Consider the following 24,802-nt stretch of genomic DNA (forward strand, 5'->3'; position numbering starts at 1 on the left):
TGATTTAATCTTTTTCTCTGATTATTTGAAATATCGTTAGGCTTCTCTTTTTTTTTAGTTTTACTGATTTGCACACAGAAAGTTTTATTTGTGGCATCTTTTTAAATCACAGAACAAGAAATCTAAATTCCTAGTTAATTTAGACCACTGGCAATGAAAAGATGATATCAAGCAAATATTATGTTGAATGTAGGGAAAATCAACACTGCTGGAAGAGTATTTATAAATCTGACAAGAATCAAAGAAAAATATATAATTCTTAATTTAATATTTTATGTGTACGTAGGAGTAGGATATAATAATCACAATATTATAGTTCTCTATTTCAGTACTGCTCGAGCGGAATAACTTTGTATCGTGGTTTCTTTTTAAAGACTTTACAACATAAACAGATATTAAGACTTCTTTCAGGATGAGTCAATTCCGATTGGCGTTTTTCTTATCCATCATTAGAATATGCCAATGTGTTCTTATGACGAATATGACTGATATGAGGAATTTTCTGAAAAGCTACAATACACACGCGGCAAACGCTAACAACGAAGCTGTTACAATTGCTTGGAATTACTACACAAATATCACGAAAGAAAACCAGGCAAAAATGGTAAGATGGTGTAACGCTATGTTCATTGTAAAATGTGAAGAAAATGGAGTATGGATTTGGTTTATTGTCGAAGATCGTCGAATTTTCATATTCAGTTTTTTTCTTCAAATTTACACCGTCAACACTTCCGCTGGAATGAGTAAATTGCAGGTTCGTGAAATAAAAGATCAGTATAATTAAGTTGCATAATACTTGGAAACACGTTTTACACCGCGGCGTTTGAACCATTAATGTTGATTAAATGATTGCAACACCACGTTTTAAGCTAGGTTCACACTGCCGATCAGACCAACTTGATCAATCTCGATCAAGACAAATTAAGCGATCGGGAGACTGGTCTGAATTAATCGACAATACTGTTCGGGGTAGTCTTCCTTGGTCGTCATCTATCTGACTTTCTACCCGAGAGTTTTTGACATGTCAAAAACATTCGAGTAAGAATCGAAAAGCTAGTCACTCGAGAATTTGTCGAGTAGTGGTCGAATTGATCGGGAAAGGATCGTGTATGCATATTTGATACATAAACTATTTTTTTAGAAATCAACCAAAACATTCAGTAACTGGAAATACCTTTAATATTGTCTTTAGAACCAGCAGGTAAAAAATGAGCAACCAATTTCCTGTGTATTATGCTATTTCAAGGAGAAAAAACAGGTCCATCTGCATGACCTTGACCTTTGGCCTTGAACGTAAAAAATGTCCGATCATTACAAGGAGGAACAATATACCAAATGTGGTTAAAATCTTTTGAAGCATATTGGTTTTAGAGTGTTCACAAGGGTGATATTGCCTTGTATTACAACTGCCATTGTGACCTTGACCTTTGAACTTTAAAGTCAATAGCGCTTAATATATTCTTAACGAGTAACACCATACTAAGTTTTGAGCATTTTGGTTCTAGAGTGTCCATAACAATTTTATATACAAGCAACTTACATGTAGTAGGCGAGGGGATAATAAACTAAGTTTTATAAGAATTAGACAAAAAGAAATCCCTGATTTTGGTGGCATTATATGCAGAGACTCAGAGTCAAGTTTTACCCTTCAAGCCCACGGTCTTCCGTCTTATGATTATACCAGAAATGAAATGTACAATATAATATATATTCAATATTGATCAAACAATTTAAAACGCGTGATGCCTTCGGCATATAATTCAAATGCATCGTAAGCTGTACACGACGTCTTTTAGACATCGTATGTCCATCGCGCCATCATCGTAATCCATCGTGTAGCCTTCGTAATCCATCGTGTAACCTTCGTGATCCATCGCGAAGGCTTCGACTGAGATATGAAGCTTAAATACCCGTCTTCGGTTAACCTTCGTATGTCCATCTTTTGCTATCGTATATAATTTCGGCACCATCGTATAGACTTCGTTATTCATCGTACTTGCTTCGGTCACTTTTTGGTATTTTAACGAGATCGGGACCAACTTCGTACGAACTTACAATTTTCCCATTCGGGTGACCATCGTATATAAAAATCGGGACAGTGTGACGCGGGCATTACCGATCAGTACTCTATCATTTCGATCTTTGCTCGACTTATTCCCGATCATTTCCCGATCAACGCCAACTTGTTCGATATGTGGTCCAAATTAACTCGACCAATGCCCGATCGCTTCATAATCACTGCGAATTCTATATTTTTTTCATCCCAGACCAACTCGACCAAAAACCGATCTCTACGCGACCACATCCGACTACTCTTCGATTTCTAATCGGCCATACACTATTCTCGAAATATGTGTGCAGCTCTGATTAATTCCCGTAACTTTGCTTCTGCAAAACTATATTGTTTCTATTTATTTTTTAACTATTATACACAAATTCCTCCATGTACAGTACGCGTCTGTACTTTTGCAAGGAGGTGGAAAATTTTAAAATAGAGACAAAAGATACTAAAGGAACAATCAAACTCAAAGGTCGAAAACAAACCGACACAGCCACATAGCGAAAAACGAAAGCCGACGAGAAAACAAACAGCAGTCTACATAACACAACATAGAAAACTAAAAACTTAGCAACACGAAATCCAATAAAACATGGAATGATATCAGGTGTTCCAGAAGAAGAGTAGATCCTGCATTTTGGACCCAGAGAATTTTTCAAATATGTTATTAATTGTGCATTAAAACTCACTATTAGACAGCTGATGACTAATTCAGCTTTCAAAGTTAGGGTTTTAAGAACATCCATATTATATTTTACCTGTTTAATAGGCTATTTTTGTTTGACTATCCATATTTTCCGTATGTCCAGAAATTTTTGTAGTATAAAAATAAGAAAATGTAGTATAATTGCAAATGAGACAACTCTCCACAGGAGACCAAATGACACATAAATTAACAGCTTTATGTCACCTTACTGTCGAATGTTTACAAACACTTTTTGCATACGCTTTTTGACGCAATTTTGTAAAAAAAATAACAAAAATGAGACGAAAGACAAATAATTTTTATTTGAATTCGTGAAAGATAACTATATATGTAAACAGTTTCAGAAAAGGTATCCTGGATCCAGGAGATTGAATTTCTATTCCTGGCCAAATTTTGGGAACACATGTGACATCTTTACCCCCTTTTTGCAATATTATTAGTAAAACAAGCAGGTTTTCCTAATAATAGGAAACTTCGTCTCATATTTTAAAATCCTTCATTAAAGTATTTACATGGACTGAAATAAAGTAGTTGGATTCTTTGGGCAAGGTGGTTGAAGCTCAGAGAGACATGTTAATAGCGGGGAAGGAGCTTTAAGAGAGCGTAGAAGACTAACAAGAAGGCGTAGACAGCAACGGTCACCGTGATATCTAGGTGAGGCAGTGGGTTACAAATAATAATAATTTGTCTTTCGTCTCATTTTTGTGTAAAATTGCGTCAAAAAGTGCGTGTGTAAAAAAGTGTTTGTAAACATTTGATCGCTGACTTCGGTAATAACATTAACGGTACCAATTTTCCTGCACTAGATGCGCATTTCGACAATGCATGTCTCTTCAGTGATCCTCGTGGCCAAAATATTTGAAATCCAAATCTTATTTAAAAGATGAAGAGCTATAATCCAAAAGGTCCAAAAAGTATAGCCAAATCCGTGAAAGGAATGAGAGCTTTGCATGAGGGAGATACATTCCTTATTTTATAATAATTTAACATTTTGTAACAGCAAATTTTAATAACACAAAAAGAATCCGTATTTTCATGCCAGTACCGAAGTACTGGCTACTGGGCTGGTGATACCCTCGGGGACTAACAGTCCACTAGCAGAGGCATCGACCCAGTGGTAGTAATAACATTTTCCAATCTCCGGCGCAGAGTTCATATCCGTTCCATACATGCTACGCAATACTGCACTTAAGGTGGCACGGTAGTATTTGCATTCCAGAATTTAGGTTGCTCTTTTGTGTACCCTACTTAGGTAAATGTATCTAAACAGTGTAGTTGGACAAAAAATACAGTATCAACTGAAATACTTTCCCAAACTGAGGGATGAATCAGGTGTAGAAAAATATAAAATAATTTTACATACAGATGAAAATGAATTTTTGAGAATTTTTTTTAATTTTGTATTCACTGCACGATAAAAGACATAAAAGCACTAGTGGCCTTAGCTTTTTAAAAATAGAAAAAAAAGTAAACGGTCATGATACACATTCAAATTCATTTCTGAATAGTAAAATGAAAGTACTTCAGTTAACTGTGAATGTAGAATTTTTCGCAGTGTTAGAAATGGGTGAAAATTCTAAAAAGGCTATCATTATCCCCTATGGGCCAGGAAATACTGTGCCACCTTAATATTGAGTGTATTGAACGGAACGGATATGTGATCTCTGCGCCGGAGATTGCCAATTTTCCTGCACCAGATGCGCATTTCGACAATACATGTCTATGTAACCTATATGTGTTAATTCTGTGTCATTCTGTGTCCTGTGAAGAGTTGTCGCATTGCACTTATACCACATCTTCTAATTTTTATACTATAAACATTTGTGGACATACGGAAAATACGAACAGTCATAAAGCCCATAAAACAGGTAAAAAATAATCTTGATGTTCTTATAAACCCACTTTGAAAGCTAAATAGGTCATCAGATGTCTAATTATGAATTTTATTGCACAATTACTTTGAATTCATATTTGAAAAATCCTCCGGGGACAACATGCAGGATCTCCTTTCCTTCCGGATCACTTGAGATCATCCCAGGTTTTGTTGGGTTTCGTGTTGCATAGTTTTTAGTTTTCTATGTTGTATTATATGGACTGCTGTTTGTCATCATGTCGGTTTTCATTTTTTTGCCATGGCTGTGCTTTCGAACTTTGAGTTTCCCTGTTCCTTAGGTATCTCTTTTAAAATTTTACCCCTTTTTGCAAAAGTAGACAAGTTCTGTACTTGGAGGAATGTTTGAACAGTTAAAAATAAATAGTGACAACATATTTTTGCGAAAGCAAAGTTATGAGAGTTAATAAGATCTACACTCACTCCTAGAAAATCGTTGACAGTCATGTGTACTCGTGAATGGCCAAGTAGTGATCGAAGAGTGGCTGAATGTGGTCGCTTAGAGATCGGATATTAATCGAGTTGGTCTGGGATAAGCAAAATATAAAAGTCGAAATTATCTGGAAGCGATCGGGCATTGGTCGAGTTAATCTGGACCAAACAGAATAAACAGGTTGGTGTTGATCGGGAAATGATCGGATATTAGTCGAGGAAACTTTAGGTCGAGATAATCGAGTAATGATCGGTAAATTATTTGTATTCCGACCAAACTCGATCTCTACACGATCCTTTCCCGATCAATTCGACCCCTACTCGACGAATTCTCGATCTCTTCTCGAGTGACTGGCTTCTTGATCATTTCTCGAAAGTCAGATCGATGAAGACCAAGGTAGACCACCCCAAACATTCTTTTCGATTGAGTCAGACCAGTCTCCCGATCGCTTAACTTGTCTTGATCGAGATTGATCGAGTTGATCTGATTGGCAGTGGTTTAGTATTGCGATTGGATCGTGAATGAAATTTAATCGAGAAGACACATAAATGAATAATCTAATTTAATCAATTTTATAGTGACAAATATTTGAAAAATAAAACGGTCTTTTGGAATGGTTCAAGGCTTAAAAGTGCACCGTTTTTACAAAAGTGCAAAAGGCTAGCAATCTTCGAAATTTCATAGAAATAAAAATGTAAATAAACTTGACTTTTTATCAAATATTTAATGCATTTCCTACTTTTCTTCTAAATACTATTTAAATCTATATTAGTAAGGTGTTTTGTGTAGATTCAGAAGCAAGTACCATGATAGTTGGAACTTTCATTGTATTTGGTTCGTCTTGTAAAGAGGTAGATAAAAGTTTATGTTTGCTACAGATGTCTATTTTAGAAAATAGAGTTACAGATGCAGTGCATGATTTTTTTATTAGTTGTAAGTGGCTTTGAACTAGCTGTCAGTTACTGCGGGTACTCTCAGATCAGTACTTAATGTCTTTTTGTTGTTGGGATATACAACTTACAAGTAACCGGCCACATCCACTCTTTGGTTTTGTAAGATGTATTTTGTATTTATTTGGCCTTTTTAACTTTTTTGGATTCGAGCGTTACTGATGAGTCTTTTGTAGACGAAACGCGCGTCTGGCGTATATAAAAAATTTAGTCCTGGTATCTATGATGAGTTTATTTCTATTTGTATCCATCTGATGACTTAAGCTTTTTTCAACTGATTTTAATAGTTCGTTCTTATGTTGTACTGTTACACCACTGTCCCAGGTTAGGGGAGGGTTGAGATCCCGCTCACATGTTTAACCCCGCCGCATTTTGTATGTAAGTGCTTTTCCGAAGTCAGGAGCCTGTAATTCAGCTAGTGGTTGTCGTTTGTTGATGTGTTACATATTTGTTTTTCGTTTGTTTGTTTTATGTACATAAATTAGGCCCTTTCTTTTCTCGTAGGAATTGTTTAACATTTGTCATTTCGGGGCCTTTTATAGCTGACTATGCGGTATGGGCTTTGCTCATTGGTGAAGGCCTATAGTTGTTAATTTCTGTGTCATTTCACTTGTAAAGTGCAATCATATCACATCTTCTGTTTTATATCAGTTGAAATGTTGGTGATTTGGTGATTTCCTTTTGCAGAAACTCAATGTTAAATTTACGTAAACAATGACATTATCAGTAGCCTTATCAGCCAGGACAAAAACAAATTCCTTGGCGAGTTCTTTTTGCTTATAAATATGTTTGATACGAGAAATAGGGCTATCATGGTTGCAGTTAGGGGTAACATGTTGTTTAAAATCTATAATACTAAAATTACGAGGTCCAATTTGTCAGCCGTCATCGGGTAAAAACGACAAATCAAAGAAATCAACTCTATATATAACTAATATAGGACAATGGTGTAGATTAAAAATTACACCACTCCAGACCCTTTTGTTTTCCACATAATTAATATTGCCAATAATTAACAAGTTCCGGGTCTAATCCGATACCGATACCAATAGTATATTCACCTGTTAGCTATTACCTTAACTGTACGTTCCGCATTTGACAGGCGCACCACCAAACGGTGTATTTAGGATTTTGCTATATACACGGGTCATAATCAAAGGGCTGACACGACTAAATTCAATCATTGCAAATTGTTCCCTATTGTAGCTTTATTCAGCTATCAGCAAGACTTTCTAAGATAACTAATAAAGGACAATGCTGTTGATTAAAAAATATCCCATTCCTGGATAGCCTGGACCTTTTGTATTCCAAATAATTAATATTTCCAATAATTGATAAGTTCCAGGTCGACGGGTTCAAACAGAAAGATTTGAAAGTAGAGAAAACTGTGTATCTTATAATCGACATGACTTTATCAGATGACAATACCAATTACTAAAATAAGGCTTAGGCATAGTTATATACTTTAATTCAGTCACGGACCCGCGATATCACGGGTGTGTACTTGTGTTTTAAAAAAAATATACGAATATCAACTATGTTCATTAAAATGTTTTAAAAAATTGGACGAATATCAAGTATGTTAATTAAAATGTTTTATACGAATATCAACTATGTTCATTAAAATGTCTTTTCAGCTTTTTCTTAGAACGAAATTCATAATAGTGTGGTCGACAGTAAAACGTTTATTAGTAATTGTACTGAAAAGTTTACCTTTAACTTGTTTGTCGTGGGCGATGATTTTATGCTCACTCAGTCTATCGGAGGCCTTCAAGTGGGGATTTAAATAATCATTTGTTACACATTTTGATACATAAAATGAAACTTTCTTTTCACATATCATTTAAGGAATTTATTTTAAATAATTGTTATACCATCACTTACAACAGTTTCACTTTTAAGAATATTAATGTCCAGAGCTGATATCAATAAATAATAATAAAAAAAAAAAGTTTATTCATGGTAAAAAAAAACACAAAAAAACTTTTAAGTTAATAGGGACCCGCTTTATTTCAGAAAATATCTTATTGATTAAGAGAACAAAAACTTCTACGTTGTGATCATTTAAGAGTGGCCTTCTATTTATTCAATGCTAACCATGTGGGCTTTGTTTTTTTTATATACCATAAATCGATTCGTTCATTCAGATATTTGTCAGTTTGCCTTGGCTCTTCAAGTCCAACACACAACTTCTCACAAAATTGGTATTTTTCTTACAAAAATTACATCCATGTGATGTATTCTTTTCATGGAGAATGAATGTTGCACCTTATTTTATTTTGTTATCGTTTTTTTTTTTGTGTGTATCATTGACGTAAAAGACAACCTGAATCTTCTTTATTCAAATTTAAAACATACGAGATGGCAATTATGACACAAAATAACTAAATTAAACTTACAGCAGAAGAAAGATAATGAACATCGCTTTTATAGTCTTCTAAATATCGAAGACGCGTGGTCTTTTTAAAAATGATGTAAATTTATAAAGGAAACAACAAACAAAATAGTTCGAATATTTATATTGGAAAAAGTAACGGTGTGTAAATCATAACGATTATTTTATTTCAATGAAAATCAAACTGTTGAATCTTTTCCGCTGCGAGCAAATTTTTAATTTTGGTCGCATTTTGAAAATCAATAAATCTTGTATTCTTGTTGGAAGCTGCACTGTGTAGTTTATACCCGGTTTTTTTTCAATGCCACACAAATCCAACACAGACAAAAAAAAATGGTAGGTTCAAGAAATAATTGATGCAAACTATACTTTATTGTAGTTTTAACATGGGTAGGCATTATATTCGTGATTATTTTTGCCCGAGCGATATCGAAAAACTATTATAAAAAGTGTCCTAGTTCAGTGAAAATGTACGTCATACTTATTTCATAAACAAACATTAATTAACATACAACACTACCAAAGGCCAGAGACTCCTTACTTGTATGATTTTGTAAAAAATGCATCTTTTTAAAACAGTCGAAAACAAAATTGTCTGTCCAATGGAAAAGTCGAAGCCCAAAAAAGATGAACAGTGCATTATAGAAACATAGAAGCTGGTTGCAAAAGTTGACGACAAGATCTATTTTATAACTTGAGTATGGCCTAATACTATTAACCTGAAATAAATATATTTATAGCAATTCCCTTGATACGAAAGATCTACATGTTGCCTTGGGCTTTTTTTTTCTTTTTTTTTTTTGCTCTTTGGTTGGGTTTTTGTCTCAATGACAATTCAATTTTCATTCTTATCATAGATATAACTGCATGTTAAAATAAGAATATGAAGTGTGATAGGCAATCAGACACATTCTCTCCAGGGACCAACAGGCGTTATCAAGCTATAGGTCCCCGTATGGCCTTCGACCATTAGCAAAATACACACTTTATAGAATGAAAGCTCCAAGAGGTCTTGGGATGAAAAAAACAAACATAAAAGATGAGCGAGAAAAAAAATAGGGATACCGCATGGAAATTGGAAAATGGTTCGCAACATTAATTTAGTCAACTCACTTAGTTGAAATTAAAAACCTGGCGAATTTTAGCCTTTTGCAATGGATGTGATGTATGTTTAAAAAAAATCATGGTTTGTTTGGACTTTTTTATAAATCAAGTCTTGTTTTTAAATTATTTGCAAGTAAGTTTTAAGTCATGAACAAATAATCACTCACAGAAAGACGTCAAATCCATCAACAAAAGAAAAAAATTAATAGACGACCGACAACGCACAGAATATCATGTATGTGTTCCGGACCATATGAGTATTTGGACCATACGCATATATCATGACCATAAGGGTATACTAATATGGTCCAACCATACACGTATGGTCCAAAAACTCATAAGGTCCAGGACATATTTTATTTGCGATCACAAATGCACGAAGACGTCCATTTCTATGTAAATTGGGTCGATTTTTTTATATAGATAAGATGAATGCGTTTCTGTTGCCAAGTGTTTTTCACAAGTATAGTAGCAGTATAGCAGAACGGTTTAAGTTTCCTATATACACCAAATGATACATTTTGCCAATACAATAACGTAAATGCATGCAAATTTCACAAGGTTTAATCCAAATAGCTTTCTTACTATCCAATAACTTTCAAGTACAAAAAAGACAGGGCAGAAGTATATTTTGTCTTTATGTTTCGTATTTGCACAACTTTTGAAAGTGGATTATGCATTCGTTCTAGACCAGATAAAAGTTAAAAGATTACATAACTCGACAATCGCAATTGTTAAATCCGAAAAAGATAATCAATCAATACATGCATTCAGTAAGTCATTCTTTTTTCTGAAAGAACATGGCTTTGCGATATCTTATTATGAAAATTGATTGTCGAAACATAACAAAAACACAAGTAAAGGACGTTTAATTAATTATCAATATAAATCAAAACACAAATTCCTGATTAGTATTTCGAATTATTTTATATAGGCGTTGAGAACCTTTGGTGACCCCACGGTTTAAATGTTTATATTAAGGACGTCGTGAGCAATGGGCGTTATAGACGAACGTTCACCTAATCTGTCCCAGTCAATGGGATATTAAAGTGCGCCAATCAATGTCCATAGCCACACTGTTATGAATTCGATACTATTTTATCTATTCCGAACAGTAAGTACGGAGTGAGTCGTAGATGATATCTTCGTTTAGTAGTATATCGAATTGTATTGATTAACTGAACACTCTTTTTATTGATCATGGATAGTAGATATCCACACATCAATAGGCGATTTGAGCTTATATATCTAATTCGATAACCGTGTTTCTGCGTGCTGTTTTTGTTTTTATTTATCGGCGACCAGTTGGTTAAATTTATGTTGTTTACTAAAAATATTTTCATTTTATCAGTTTTATTATTATCATCGTCTTATTTATTCATTTTCAGACAGAGTCTGATTTGGATATGGCTAATTTTACTAAAGTATGGGCAGCAAAAGCCAACCAATTCGACTGGAAAAGAAGTGACCTGAATGCAACAGAGAAAAGACAGTTCGAAAAGATTACACAGCTTGGGTTTTCTTCTGTCAATGATACAGCTAAGATAGAATTAGTATGTGGTTAAACAGGGCGGAAATATCGAGCGCTCATTCGTGGTGATAACAATTGAATGTAACAACTTACTAGCTTGCTAACTTAACTCTACTAAACCATACAATAACCTTTGTAAAAGTAATCACCACGAACACTATTTTTTTTATTACCGCTACTCCTTCGCAGTTGTAAAAGAAACGGACCATTTTTGTCGAAATTGTTCAAAATATCCTCAGGATTTTCCAAATTATTTGATTGAAGCAATCCGGAGATTCCATATAGTGAGAGTTATTTTCCTTACTGTATTTGATATAATTGATATGCAGTTGAAACTTGTTAATGATAAATACAGAGGATCTGAGTCCACAACAATAAATATGACCATGTTCTATATAAGGATAATTTCGTCAAATACCTACTCTTAAGAAACCATAATGGATATCGAAAAAGAAATGTGTTTGTCGCCACATGTCATTACTTAAATATTTTGGTCGAATGGTACAGAACATTTTTTGGGTGGAATGGGGAGGGTTAATATCTCTGAAATATACTGATCATAAATATAAACTTTGCAGCTAGCATGATCGACGTGTTAACTTACCAACCAACTAACTAAATGAAAATCATTTAATAAGTTTTTTATAACCGGCTGTTTATGTAGGTCTATGTATATCACGGCTGGTAATCTACACACGCAGAACATTTGGTTCTGCAATAAAAACCGTGAGAGGATTTTCCGGTTGTGCTTGAGTGGAGTAATTGTCACCGCTTCAAAAGGTATGTACATTTCTAAATCTAAATTTTCTTATTCAACTGATCAAAATATTGAAAATCGGAGAATGTCATGCTGTGGTGAATACTTTAACGAAGAGATACATGTATCATTTACTGTTGTACGTAGAGTTGAACTCCTACAAAATCAGTTGTCCCACAAGAAATTGCCTAAAAAAGTGACATTTCAATTTTGAAATGGTTCTATTTACAGACCTACAAGTTCAAATTTAGTTTTTTTTTCGGGCAATGGGTATGAATGTTGTTTTTGGCGGCGTGTGCGCTGTCCGCCGTTGATAGACATCTTAATAATTCCAAAAACTAAATTTTTTCATGAAGTCATGCGTGAGGAAATCGGTTCTTATTGAGGACATCGTGAATGCGTGAGGGGAGGTACAAATCTTATCTTTATATTCAAGCTATCAGTCGTTGAAACTTACCTAAATTTGGCTACATTGTTCATAAAAAAACACATATGTGAGTGTGCTTAAAAAGTTTACGAGATTGGATTTTGAAATAATTGTAGGAACCTAGGTTTAATAATATGTTTCACGAAGAATAAAGACAAAATATGTTGTCAATGATTTTGTTTTCTTGCTACAAGTAAAAACTAGACCGATTATTTACCCACATCTGCAAATTTGGAGACAGATTTGCAATTCAATAGTTAGACTTTATTCACATAAAGAATATTTGGTGATTTATTGTAAAAATCAAAATCTTTAAACAAATATCAAATTTTGTGTTTTTAGAATCATCCTTTTTTTTAAATAAACTATTTTAGGAGAGATAACTCCTTTCGTAAATGTGTATAACGTGAATCTTAATTAAGCTTTTTTCAACTGATTTTTATAGTTCGTTCTTATGTTGTACTGTAACGTTATGGGTCATCGTAAATTCGCATTTTACTATTTTTATGTATTATATATAACTTGTTCGTCCGGTCACTTTTTCGCGGGGATCGGTTTTCTCGTGCTTGAGACTCAATGTCCAGACTTATTTAAACAAATAATAAGTTTTCATCGGCGATATCATTTTCTTAGATATATGTGGTGATCTCTGTGACGTATATTTGACGACAGGACTACTCCCAGAGGGTTTAGTTCGCTTCGAGGGCGGGGATAACTTGTATCTCCATGGCTTTTTGTAGAGAGTCAATTTCAGTCCTCTTTTCCTTTTTCCTTTGAACAATGGCATTTTCTGAAATTGAACAAACAATTAATAGTTTGATTTCATTGAATCAGTGATCAGTTTACATCTATTAAAGTATAAGGATAAATCTGTGCTTTTAATCAGCATTGATCACATTTATTGAGTCAACAAAAGTCACAAAGCCAAAGATTAAAAAAAAATGTTTGTACTTCCCCTCACGCATTCACGATGTCCTCAATCAGAACCGATCCCCTCACGCATGACTTCACGGAAAAATGTTGTTTTTGAAATTATTAAGACGTCTATCAACACAGGACAGCACACACGCTGCCAAAAACAACATCCATACCCATTGCCCGAAAAAAAACTAAATTTGAACTTGTAGGTCTGTAAATAGAACCATTTCAAATTGAAATGTCACTTTTTAGGCAATTTCTCGTGGGGCAACTGATTTTGTAGGAGTTCAACTCTACGTACAACAGTAAATGATACATGTATCTCTTCGTTAAAGTATTCACCACAGCATGACATTCTCCGATTTTCAATATTTTGATCAGTTGAATAAGAAAATTTAGATTTAGAAATGTACATACCCTTTGAAGCGGTGACAATTACTCCACTCAAGCACAACCGGAAAATCCTCTCACGGTTTTTATTGCAGAACCAAATGTTCTGCGTGTGTAGATTACCAGCCGTGTATATGCTCTATCATAGATTCGTGATTATAAAAAAAGAAGATGTGGTATGATTGCCAATGAGACAACTGTCCACAAGAGACCAAAATGACACAGACATTAACAACTATAGGTCAGCGTACGACCTTCAACAATAAGCAAAGCCCATACCGCATAGTCAGCTATAAAAGGCCCCCATATGACAATATAAAACAATTCAAACGAGAAAACTAACGGCCTTATTTGAATAAAAAAATGAACGAAAAACAAATATGTAACACATAAACAAACGACAACCACCTGACTTGGGACAGGCACATACATAAATAATGTGGCGAGGTTAAACATGTTAGCGGGATCCCAACCCTCCTCTAACCTGGGACAGTGGTATAACAGTACAACATAAGTGATTAGCTGTATTTAGACGCGAAGCCTATTCTTGAATGAAGTTAGTTGATAAAAGTATCAATATATGGACTTTTTTTTATATTTGTCCTTGGTATTGATAATGGCATCGGACAGTTGTTATGCCCTCGGTGTTGCTTCAGGGTCATGACAACCATCCTTGGGCATTACTTATACCTCGGGCAAGTTACAGGGCCAATATGAAAAAGTCCATACATTTTAAAATACTATAGTTAAAACCTAATGAAAAAAGTAACGCATTTAATTATTGAAGTTGTGCAAATAAAATAAGATCAAACTTAAAAAGCATTTCACAAACTGAGTTGCGCAACGTGAATATTTCCACGCCCTGCGTTTTTAATTAAATCACAACTCCTAAGCTTAGGTATACTGAAGTATAACGCTGACTAACAAAGTAAATATTTCGACGGATTCTATATAAATCAGACATTAGGACCAAGATAACCAGTGAATTCTATATCCTGTGATCTGAACAAAAAAGCCAAGACACCAATATATATAGTGCAATTTTACTCCGGAGAGATTTAAAAAAAAAAAATGAAGATAATTTCTTTTTTTTTCTTTTCGGGGTTTTCAGACTATTTCATTTACTTAATATTCCCTATAGAAATCGAACCTGGAGGCAGAATTAACGGGCATTTACAGTACAGGAAAAGTTTGCCTTACAGAGTTTGGAAAAGGCTGTTTGGAACTAGAACCAGGTAATTATGTTTTTACTTCAGCAGCATTATGTTGTAGGACAAAATGTCTGGCCTAACCAGTATTACCCGCATTATCCAGTGGCAGGAAATTTTCTATCCTTCATTTCGGTCGATTAACTTATGGTCCAGCGGCTAAGTCCAATATTTTGGCACAACTGATCACTTTATGGTAAAAGCATGAAACTTTGCACATTGATATAATGATACTAAATATTTAGGGATATGGAGCCATCTGAAAAATTCCAAATGGCCGCCATTTGTCAAGAGGCTATCTCCTATATATTGGTTTGATTGAACCCTTTACAGTAAAAGCATAAAACTTTGCACAGTGGCAGTCATTATGCTAAAAAAAAACATTTTTAGTTATGGAGCAATCTAAAAAATTTCCAAAATTGCCGTCAAACACAAAATGGCCGCCAAAAGCAAGAGACTTATTCAATATATTGGTATAACTAATCACTCTATAGTAAAAACATACACCTTTGAAAAGTGGTAGTTTTTATTCTTATAAAAATGTTTAGAAATGAACCCATCTTTAAAAAATCCAAAATGGCTGCCACTTTCAAAAAAAGTAGTTTGAGTAAGAATATGAACGATCCTGAATGTTGGGTCCAAACTGAATCAGCATGACCAAACATTTTTTTCCAAAGAAAGCATTTACTTGGGTACAGAAACTTCTAAAGATTTTCATAAATGTCCACATATAGTAAAAATATTCATTATAACCATAACTAACACTGTAGCAAGTGTTATGCCTTTACTTTAAATTTACCAATGTATCGGAATTAGACTCTTGACTACTTGGCGGCTATTTTAAAATGCCGACCATAAAGGATTGAAATGGCTTCAGATTCAAAAGTGTTCATTAACATCATTACTAACAATGTGCAAAGTTTCATGTATTACGCCTAACTGGTCGATATATTGGACTTATGAACTTATTAACAATAGTGCAGGTTAGAATAATTCGTGTATCATAAACAGGAAATTTACAGAAACAAAACAAACTCATCAATAATAATTTTTGTCAGCAGACATGTGCTGAATACTTTAATAGGGACAAAATGTTAACCAGCAGTGATTTCAATCTAGTGGTTGTAAAAACACACCAAAGATAGCAGGCTTAATTTGATAACGGTGATGTAAGTTTCGTTCAAATACAGTTCTGATGGCCAAATAAAAAAAAAAAAAAAATAGCCGGATTTCCAAAAAAGTTATGTCAAATACGTAACGAATAAGGTAAATAAACTCATCATAGAAACCAGGATTAAAATTTCATATTTACGCCAGACGCGCGTTTCGTCTACAAAAGACACATCAGTGACGCTCGAATCTCAAAATATTGAAAAGGCCAAATAAAGTATGAAGTTGAAGAGCATTGAGGTAAAAAAAAACCTAAAAGTTTTGCCAAATACAGCTAAGGTTATCTATTCCTGAGGTAGAAAAGCCTTTGTATTTCAAAAATTCTAAATTTTGATAACGGGTAATTTATTATTATGAACATATCAATGATAACTCATGTCAACATAGAAGTGCTGACTACTGGGCTGGTGATACCCTCGTAGTCCAGTCAATCTAGCATAAATTTGACCCTTACCTGAAAGTAATTGCAACAGACGATTTTTAAGTTTTAATCTTTAGCATTATACCCCAAATATACACAGAAAAAAGTCCCATGAAATCTTACTTGAGGAAGACTAAAAAAATCACACTTTAAAATTGCTATGGAGATTTGCATTGAAAAGGGAGATAACTCTTGCAAAAAAGGCAGAAATATCACTAAATATTGATACAAAAATATAACTTTACCGGTTCTATTCATCAGAATGTATTGATTTTTGATTTTTTAGCAGTTTTAGAGTATAACAAACAACTGTAAAGGTGTTTTTATATCTTTTATCAAGCTATAATCTAGATTTCATATTTCATTAGTTGACCATTTATTAAATTTTTCAACATGTCAAGGTAAAGAATCTCAAATTTAATGAAGATAATTAAGGATGTATTCTTCTTTTTGTGGTTTAAAGTTTCTTTTGACAAGTAAGATGCTGAAAAAATATAATATACAGATATAAACAATACCAAATTTTCACATTATTTTTTCAAAATGGTCACAAAGCTTCAAATTTGCAATTTCTGTAATGAAAAATGCACAAAAAAATTAAAACTACCCATAACACTTTGGTTTTGTACATTTCATGAGCAGAAGATTATATAATTTAGTCAAATACAAACTTGTAACCCCATCAAAGTATCATACTTCACATAAATTTCATGAAAATCAACAGAAAAAGACAAAAAAAAGGACTCATTTTTGCGGAGTTATCTCCCCTTCCTAATGTTTATTTCCATTAGGAAATTAAAAAAGTTGATTTTGAGTTTTCCTCAAGTTAGATTTTATGGGACTTTTTTCTGTGTATATTAATGGCATAATGCTATAGATTAGAACTAAAACATTTTCTGTTGCAATTAGTTTGAGGTTAAATCTTAGTTTGACTGGACTATCGGGGAAATAAATCTCCACCAGCAGTGACATCGACCCAGTGGTTGTAAATAAACTCATCATAGATACCAGGATTAAAATTTCATATTTACGCCAGACGCGCGTTTCGTCTACAAAAGACACATCAGTGACGCTCGAATCTCAAAATGTTGAAAAGGCCAAATAAAGTATGAAGTTGAAGAGCATTGAGGTCCAAAAAATCCTAAACGTTTTGCCAACTACAGCTTAGGTTATCTATTCCTGAGGTAGAAAAGCCTTTGTATTTCAAAAATTCTAAATTTTGATAACGGGTAATTTATTATTATGAACATATCAATGATAACTCATGTCAACATAGAAGTGCTGACTACTGGGCTGGTGATACCCTCAGGTAAAAATTAACCAAAAAAGTAATCGATTCTTCCAACAGCTGTATTAAGATACAGCAAACCAGATATACCAGTGGAAAGAAAACTATCAATTGATTTGTGTTCATTCTGGGGAACTAGAATGGTCCAAACATCGGTAGATAATTTAAGTGTTAAGGCAGCACTAAGGACATCCATTTCATGGTCCACTTATCATGCTTTATGGTTTTCAGATGGGAATAAACTACCTGCAAAATCTGCTTTCTATCTCTGTTTCACTAGCAAGCTAAATCTATTGCCATGAGACGACATTCATTGGAATTTTTTCGAATCGCAGTAAGAAAGCTAAATTGAGATAAAACTCCCCTTGCGGATTTTGACCAACCATTTTTCAAAGGAGCATCACTAATACAATGGAACTGGCCCCGGATGTAAAAGTTGGCTTGGAGATACTATTAGTGGATGGACTAGTGTTTTAGTATTTGCCCACGTTACATCATCCGGTACAGTAGATTCGTTCTTGAGGGTTTCTCAACTTACAAAATCATGTAGAGCACACTAAGTTATAGCATGCAGACTTTACTGTTTATTGCCAACCACTTACTGCCGGTACATATATTCTTTGAGTGATAGTAAGGTGATCTAAGAATAAAGGTGGTGTTTCGAAAGATCTAAAGAATCTCTATATTTTAAATTATGGTATGTTAACCTGTGATTTAAATTGACAGTATTGGCATTTATAAGGTCTATAAATCTGAGACTACCTTCTTTGTATATCTAGAAGCTCTCGCGAGAATTATCCCTTGGTTATTTGCTTTGAAGCTCACCAAATATTCACGATGGTGCCAATTCATTAACGTGATATGCTTTATTTATCGACATCGAAACAAGAAATTCGTATATATATAGATCATTCCTTGACTGAAATTGTGTTGTTAAGTGAGTGAGTGAGCGAGCGAGAGAGTAGAGTGAGCGAGAGAATAGAGTGAGGGAGAGTGAGTGAGTAATTTTATTTATCGACATCGAAACAAGAAATTCATAGAGCATTCCTTGACTGAAATTCTGTTGTTAACTAGACAGAAAAGAAATTTTCTGATATGGCTATTGACCAAGACCACGAGGAAAATAAAGCGTGTGTTAAAACAGATGGTCGTGTAGCCTGAGCACTTGGTAGATGAATATTTGCTAGGGCTTTAATAAATATGTTGGAAAATAATTATGAAAATATTACTATTTTTGTGGAAACTAATAAAACTTTGAAATCCGTTTTCAGAGACTTAACTGATATTTCAGTTTTTTTATTATGACTTGCTCAAGGAACATTGAAATAGAAAGACTTACCATTGTTCAATGCCTTCACTGACTGTGACACAGTGTCAGGTATTTTTTTTAAGGCGAAGTGTATGTAATTAAACTACACAATGGATTTTTTTTAAATTTCACATATGAATAAAATTAAAATTGAGAATGGACATATGAATTCTGTTTGTAAAATTACATCAGAAAGTAAAATAAAAAAGGGGGTAACCGTTTTCGTTTTTGAGATACGAGCCGTTGAAATTAACAGCATGACAATCCAAAAATAAAAAGGATATATAGGGAAAATCATCAAAATTAGCAGATATTTTTACATTATCAAGATTTTCTATTTTGTTGGTCAAAATTTTTTTTTTTTTAGATTGATATACGATTCAAAAATTAAAGACGAATCCATCGGTGCAAAGAAAGTCCTTAGCAACCGTGCTAGTTTTTACGCTACTCCTTGTTGAAGTTTTTTTTTTTTTTGCCGGCACATTAAAATTATACGGCGACGTCATTGTCTACAGTAACGTCGCCGAGACATCTACGTCGTAACTCTATTATACCGTACAATGTCGTAGCAATGTAGTGCGTGTGTATTATTTATCTTCCTATGTTTTACAAATGATCTAGCGTAATAAATTGATAAGGAAATAAACTAACTAATTTTAAAGAATATTTCTGTCGCAAAAGGAAATGCAATGCAAATTTGTAAATAAATTTACCGCAAATAAAAGAAATTTACCGTAGACTTTAATTTCATCTTTTCTATATTAGAGTGATTTCCGAACCTTTTTTTAATGCTTGCATAGATTGTTTAATTCATTCATAAGATATCAAATATCGAGTTTGAATTTGTTCCGGTTAACACAGTGTTGTCAGAATGAATTGATCGGTTTTAATATTAATAGGATCGGGTATACACCTCGTTTTCAATCTTGCTTCTGCGTGTTTGTATTTAAAAAAGTAGACCTATTTTTTCTGCATATTTTCATGTTCGTCATTCTGCATGTTGTTAATCTGAGGATTTTCACACAATATAGTCTACATTATAAACATATTTTATAAGCCTTGTTTACACACATGCTCATGACGCATCTCTGCCAAAACATATTTTATTTTACAAAATTTCCTGTCTCGATCACTTTCCCTTTTCTTTAACTAAATGAAAGAATGATGTATTTTTTGCTGAATGAAGTTTCAGTAACATAAGAAAATATTTGTTAGTTCCATGCATTATTTGTCCAATGGGACAACTACCCGCCACTGGTTAAATGAAGTCGATGTAAGCAATAACTATGCGGTATGGGCTTTGCTCATTGTTGAAGGCCGTACGGTGACCTATAGTTGTTAATGTCTGTGTCAATTTGGTCTTTTGTGGATATTTGTCTCATTGGCAATCATACCACATCTTCTTTTTTATATATAAACAACCATACTGTTTTCAACAATTAAAGAGACAAAAGCATAATGTGTAGGCCACAACATACTCCGACATGAAAAATGCGAAAAATTTCAAACGAGAAAATCAACGGCCTTATTCATAAAAAAAAATAGTTACGAAAAACAAATACCATGTTGTGAAGTGACAGACTTGAACCAAAGTGAATAACAACCAGTAAACCATTAGTCCAATAATACAAGACTTTGGAGTTTAGAATAATTTACATTCAGCGATTTTTATCGGATATTTTTTTTTTTTGGGGGGGGGGGACTAGTACACCACACAGGCTTTCCAATTCTTGTATTATCATGAACTATAGGTATAAGCAGAGCTGACCGAGTGCGAGATCTTCCTGGATAATCATTAAGGTCGTTTACATCCCTTGCAGTAGACTTCGGTTAAATTAAAAAAAATCTTTAAAATGCTATCGAAATGTAAAAGTCTTAACTCATTTCACCTCTCATTCCACTAAACACTAAATTGCAGTTACAAGTGTCACAAAACTTTCTTGGCCTCTTTTCTTTAACCGTAATAATATATTCTACTCATTCATAATCTTGAATTGAGACTTGAGAATAAAATGTTACTTCAAAATTACATTCTCTAATTTGAAATGATGCACACAGGCACAATAAAAAAAAAACCAAATTTTGCTATCTCTTCGAAATTTGAATTTGATAAAGAAGAAATGACGTGTTATATTTTTATCTTACATGTATGTGTACTTTCAATTTCGGAATAGAAGACACGTGTTTATTTTCTGCACATGTAGAAAAAGTTAAAAACTGGGAGTTGAATGACATAGTTTTTGTCGAGCCTGCAACTTTTGTTGCAGAAAGCTCGACATAGGGATAGTGATCCGGCGGCGGCGTTAGCTCACTTCTTAAAAGCTTGATATTTTAGAAGGTGGAAGACCTGGATGCTTCATACTTTGTATATAGATGCTTCATGTTACAAAGTTTCCGTCAGTCACATGTCCAATGTCCTTGACCTCATTTTCATGGTTCAGTGACCACTTGAAAAAAAAAGTTCATTTTTTTTGTAATGTGGAATTCTCTCTTATTATAAGTAATAGAATAACTATATTTGATATGTGCGTACCTTGCAAGGTCCTCGTGTCTGTCAGACAGTTTTCACTTGACCTCGACCTCATTTTATGGATCAGTGAACAAGGTTAAGTTTTGGTGGTCAAGTCCATATCTCAGATACTATAAGCAATAGGGCTAGTATATTCGGTGTATGGAAGGACTGTAAGGTGTACATGTCCAACTGGCAGGTGTCATCTGACCTTGACCTCATTTTCATGGTTCAGTGGTTATAGTTAAATTTTTGTGTTTTGGTCTGTTTTTCTCATACTATATGCAATAGGTCTACTATATTTGTTGTATGGAATGATTGTAAAGTGTACATGTCTAGCGGGCAGATGTCATGTGACCTTGACCTCATTTTCATGGTTCAGTGGTCAAAGTTAAGTTTTTGAGTTTTGGTCTTTTTATCTAATACTATATGCCATAGGTCAACTATATTTGGTGTATGGAAATATTTTGGATCTTTATGTCAGTTGCGCAGGTTTTATTTGACCGTGACCTCATTTTCACGGTTCATTGCACAGTGTTAAGTTTTCGTGTTTTGGTCTATTTTTCTTAAACTATAAGTAATGGGTCAACTATATATGTTGTATTGAAGCATAGTTAGCTGTACATGTCTGCCTGACATGGTTCATCTGACCTTGACCTCATTTTCAAGTTTCATTGGTCTCTGTTAAGTTATCTTGATTAATGTTAAGTTTATGTGACAGTTGTAATAAAGCTTAGCTTTATACTTAGGACTATCAACATAATATCAATGATTAGTATAGAAGGCGAGACATTTCAGCATGTGCACTCTTGTTACTTATTCTAAGATAAATGTTTAGAGTGATCACTTTTTAGTTTACTGAGTATTTTTTGGGGGCCTAATTTGTTTATTTTTCGTCTTTGTTCTTCCGACTTGTAAGTGTTGCACTAGTGGTCAAATTATATTCTCTTGGTATCGTCTTTTTTTTTAAAAGGGATATAAATCATGTCCTAAAATTTTCATTTGCACAAAATACGAACATGTCAACGTTTTAATCTAATAATTAATTTCACATGTCATTCATTAATTATTCGTACCCTAAAACTTTATGTTGAGTACTATGTGTTTTCGTTCAAAACTACGGCTTTTAAAACGATATTGTTGGTTCATTTTAATTAATTTGATATCAATAGAAGCAGAATTGTCACATGTTTATTTGTTTATAATTCTGTTGTGAGGCGTTTTTACAATCTGTTGATATCATTTTAATATAAGTTTTACACGAAATGCCTTCCATGTCCCACGCGTCTAAAACAAAAACAGTCAACTGGTATTAAAGTCAGGCTGCACGAAACAATAGAATGCTTTTGATTTCCGCACGAAGTAGTTTCTATTTCGTTTGTCCTTTCTTGGAGTAAGGGAGATAACTTGCGTAACTAACGTCGAACGTTATTAATCCCGTATTCCGCTAGGGGCGTGCAATTACGTACACTTCGCCTTAAGAAGAATAAGAAATCAGCTTTGGACACATGGTCCATATATTAAGAATCATAAGAAGTATTTTTGGAAATACTGAAAGTAATACAAGTTAAAGAAGGGTATGTTGTGCTTCTGTGTGGTCGGTCTAGTTCATTTAATGAAGTGAGTGAATATAGAAAAAAACGTTCACACAGAAGACAAGAACAATTGACAATATATAACCGACACGAGATGCACTACTATTACACAGGAAACGTGCAGCTTTCCAAGTTAGTCGTGTTTGGGGGTATTTGTTAGTCGCAAATCCTGGTATGCCATCACCTGATTCATCTGGTTAGCAAAAACTTTATGATATATGAGGGACATTCAGGCCAGTGCTTGCAAAAGCTGCAGTGTAATGTTAACAACGAATCCACTGTAGCTGTACGAAAGCATTACGTAACCGCTCACCGGACTGTTAGAGGAAAACTGTGCTTTATTTGATTTCATATATTTGAATCTTATTTGCTTATCAATTATTTGAATGTGATCTTTAAAGTTGTTCTGCCAAATAATTATTTTTGATGCACCATTTTTATTTTCGCTCCCATCAAAATATCATACTTGTCTTGTATCTTAGTAAGGTTTAATCGATACATTTTCGGAAGTCATGTAAATATTAACCACAACTGCAAATTTAGAGCTTGTCAGAGACTCCATTGTGTATGGTATCATATATTATTGATATTAAATATATATAAATACCTTCAAACTTTGATTTTTTTTTACGACGCCATTTTGAATTAAGATGCCATTTTGAATAATTGTGTATTTCATGAAGTTGAAAAATATTTATTGACATGAAGAATTAACCAACAACAATACCTAATGTAATTCGCTGTTGAAAATACATCTTTATGTGTGTTACTTGAACAGCGGTATACTACTGATGCCTTTATGTACACAATCTCAGCTTGATTTTCACGAATTTAATCCTAATGTTTTAGGTCTTACTGATATGATGGCAAACAGTCGCAATCCAAATGAACTTTTAGCTGCATGGAAAGGATGGCGTGACCAAACGGGGAAAAAAATGAGGACCAAGTACACGGAATTTGTCAATGTCATGAATGAAATGATAAAATTTAGTGGTTAGTAGAATAAATATTCATTCATACTCAATTCACATGAAGTAATAAAGCTTAAAAGCTGTGTCGAATAGCTTTAGATGATAAAAGCTGCGTTTCTAAAGACAAACTATTGTCAATTATCGCTTTGTCCTGTCAATCAATGATCCTACAATGCAGCTATGCGTGCATTTAATGTATTTGAGTTTATTTTCGATTAAGAAATCAGATAGGTCTGCTTTACGGTTGTTTTTATTAATTTTTTTTCCAAAATTAGCTTCTCTTCTTGGATTTTAAGGGGCCACATGACATTCTTTATTCTTCAGTAATTATTTCTATCGGTTTTTAACAGATAAAAAGAAACCAGAAAACCGGTCGTTAACAGACTTTTTTACATGTTGATGACCGAAGGGGCGTGGTTTCTCTATTTAGAGGAATGTCCCTTTAATAAAAACAGTCATATTCGGGAATAGGTAACGTTCGGTACTTAGAATACAGACGTAAATATTTAACCACAATCTCAGACGTGGTAAAACTGTCATTAGTTAGTTTAGACACAGAAACATCGTATCGATCAACCAACTCTTGATGGTGTCCATATAATTTATGGAGAGCCATTTTTTTTTATCTGTCCTGCTCGTAACTCTGTTGGAGCGGTTTCTGCGTAAGAAGCACCCTCCTATAATTGAAGTCCGTATGATGTGATCATGCCGGAGCATAAGTAATAAATTGAAACATGTAAACACCATACGACGTAGCAGAGAGTAAATTA

At 33.8% G+C, this 24,802-nt stretch overlaps 1 protein-coding gene across 5 annotated transcripts in view; it reads left to right on the forward strand.

Moving 5' to 3' along the window:
- The window catches only part of LOC143063649 (angiotensin-converting enzyme-like), a 183,554-nt gene that overhangs the window by 125,246 nt on the left and 33,506 nt on the right, over positions 1-24,802 (forward strand). For 2 of the 5 annotated variants that reach the window (XM_076235901.1, XM_076235899.1), the window contains exons 2-5: positions 330-604; positions 10,927-11,091; positions 14,703-14,796; positions 23,911-24,054. In XM_076235901.1, the coding sequence (XP_076092016.1) occupies positions 413-604; positions 10,927-11,091; positions 14,703-14,796; positions 23,911-24,054 (595 nt within the window). In that variant the 5' untranslated portion in view covers positions 330-412. Of the gene's footprint in view, positions 1-316; positions 605-724; positions 755-10,926; positions 11,092-14,702; positions 14,797-23,910; positions 24,055-24,802 lie in introns of those variants that run through there. The other 3 variants (XM_076235898.1, XM_076235902.1, XM_076235903.1) reach the window with 3 other exon arrangements.

Source organism: Mytilus galloprovincialis, chromosome 2 (assembly GCF_965363235.1).
Source record: "Mytilus galloprovincialis chromosome 2, xbMytGall1.hap1.1, whole genome shotgun sequence".
Classification (NCBI taxonomy): Eukaryota; Metazoa; Mollusca; class Bivalvia; order Mytilida; family Mytilidae; genus Mytilus; species Mytilus galloprovincialis.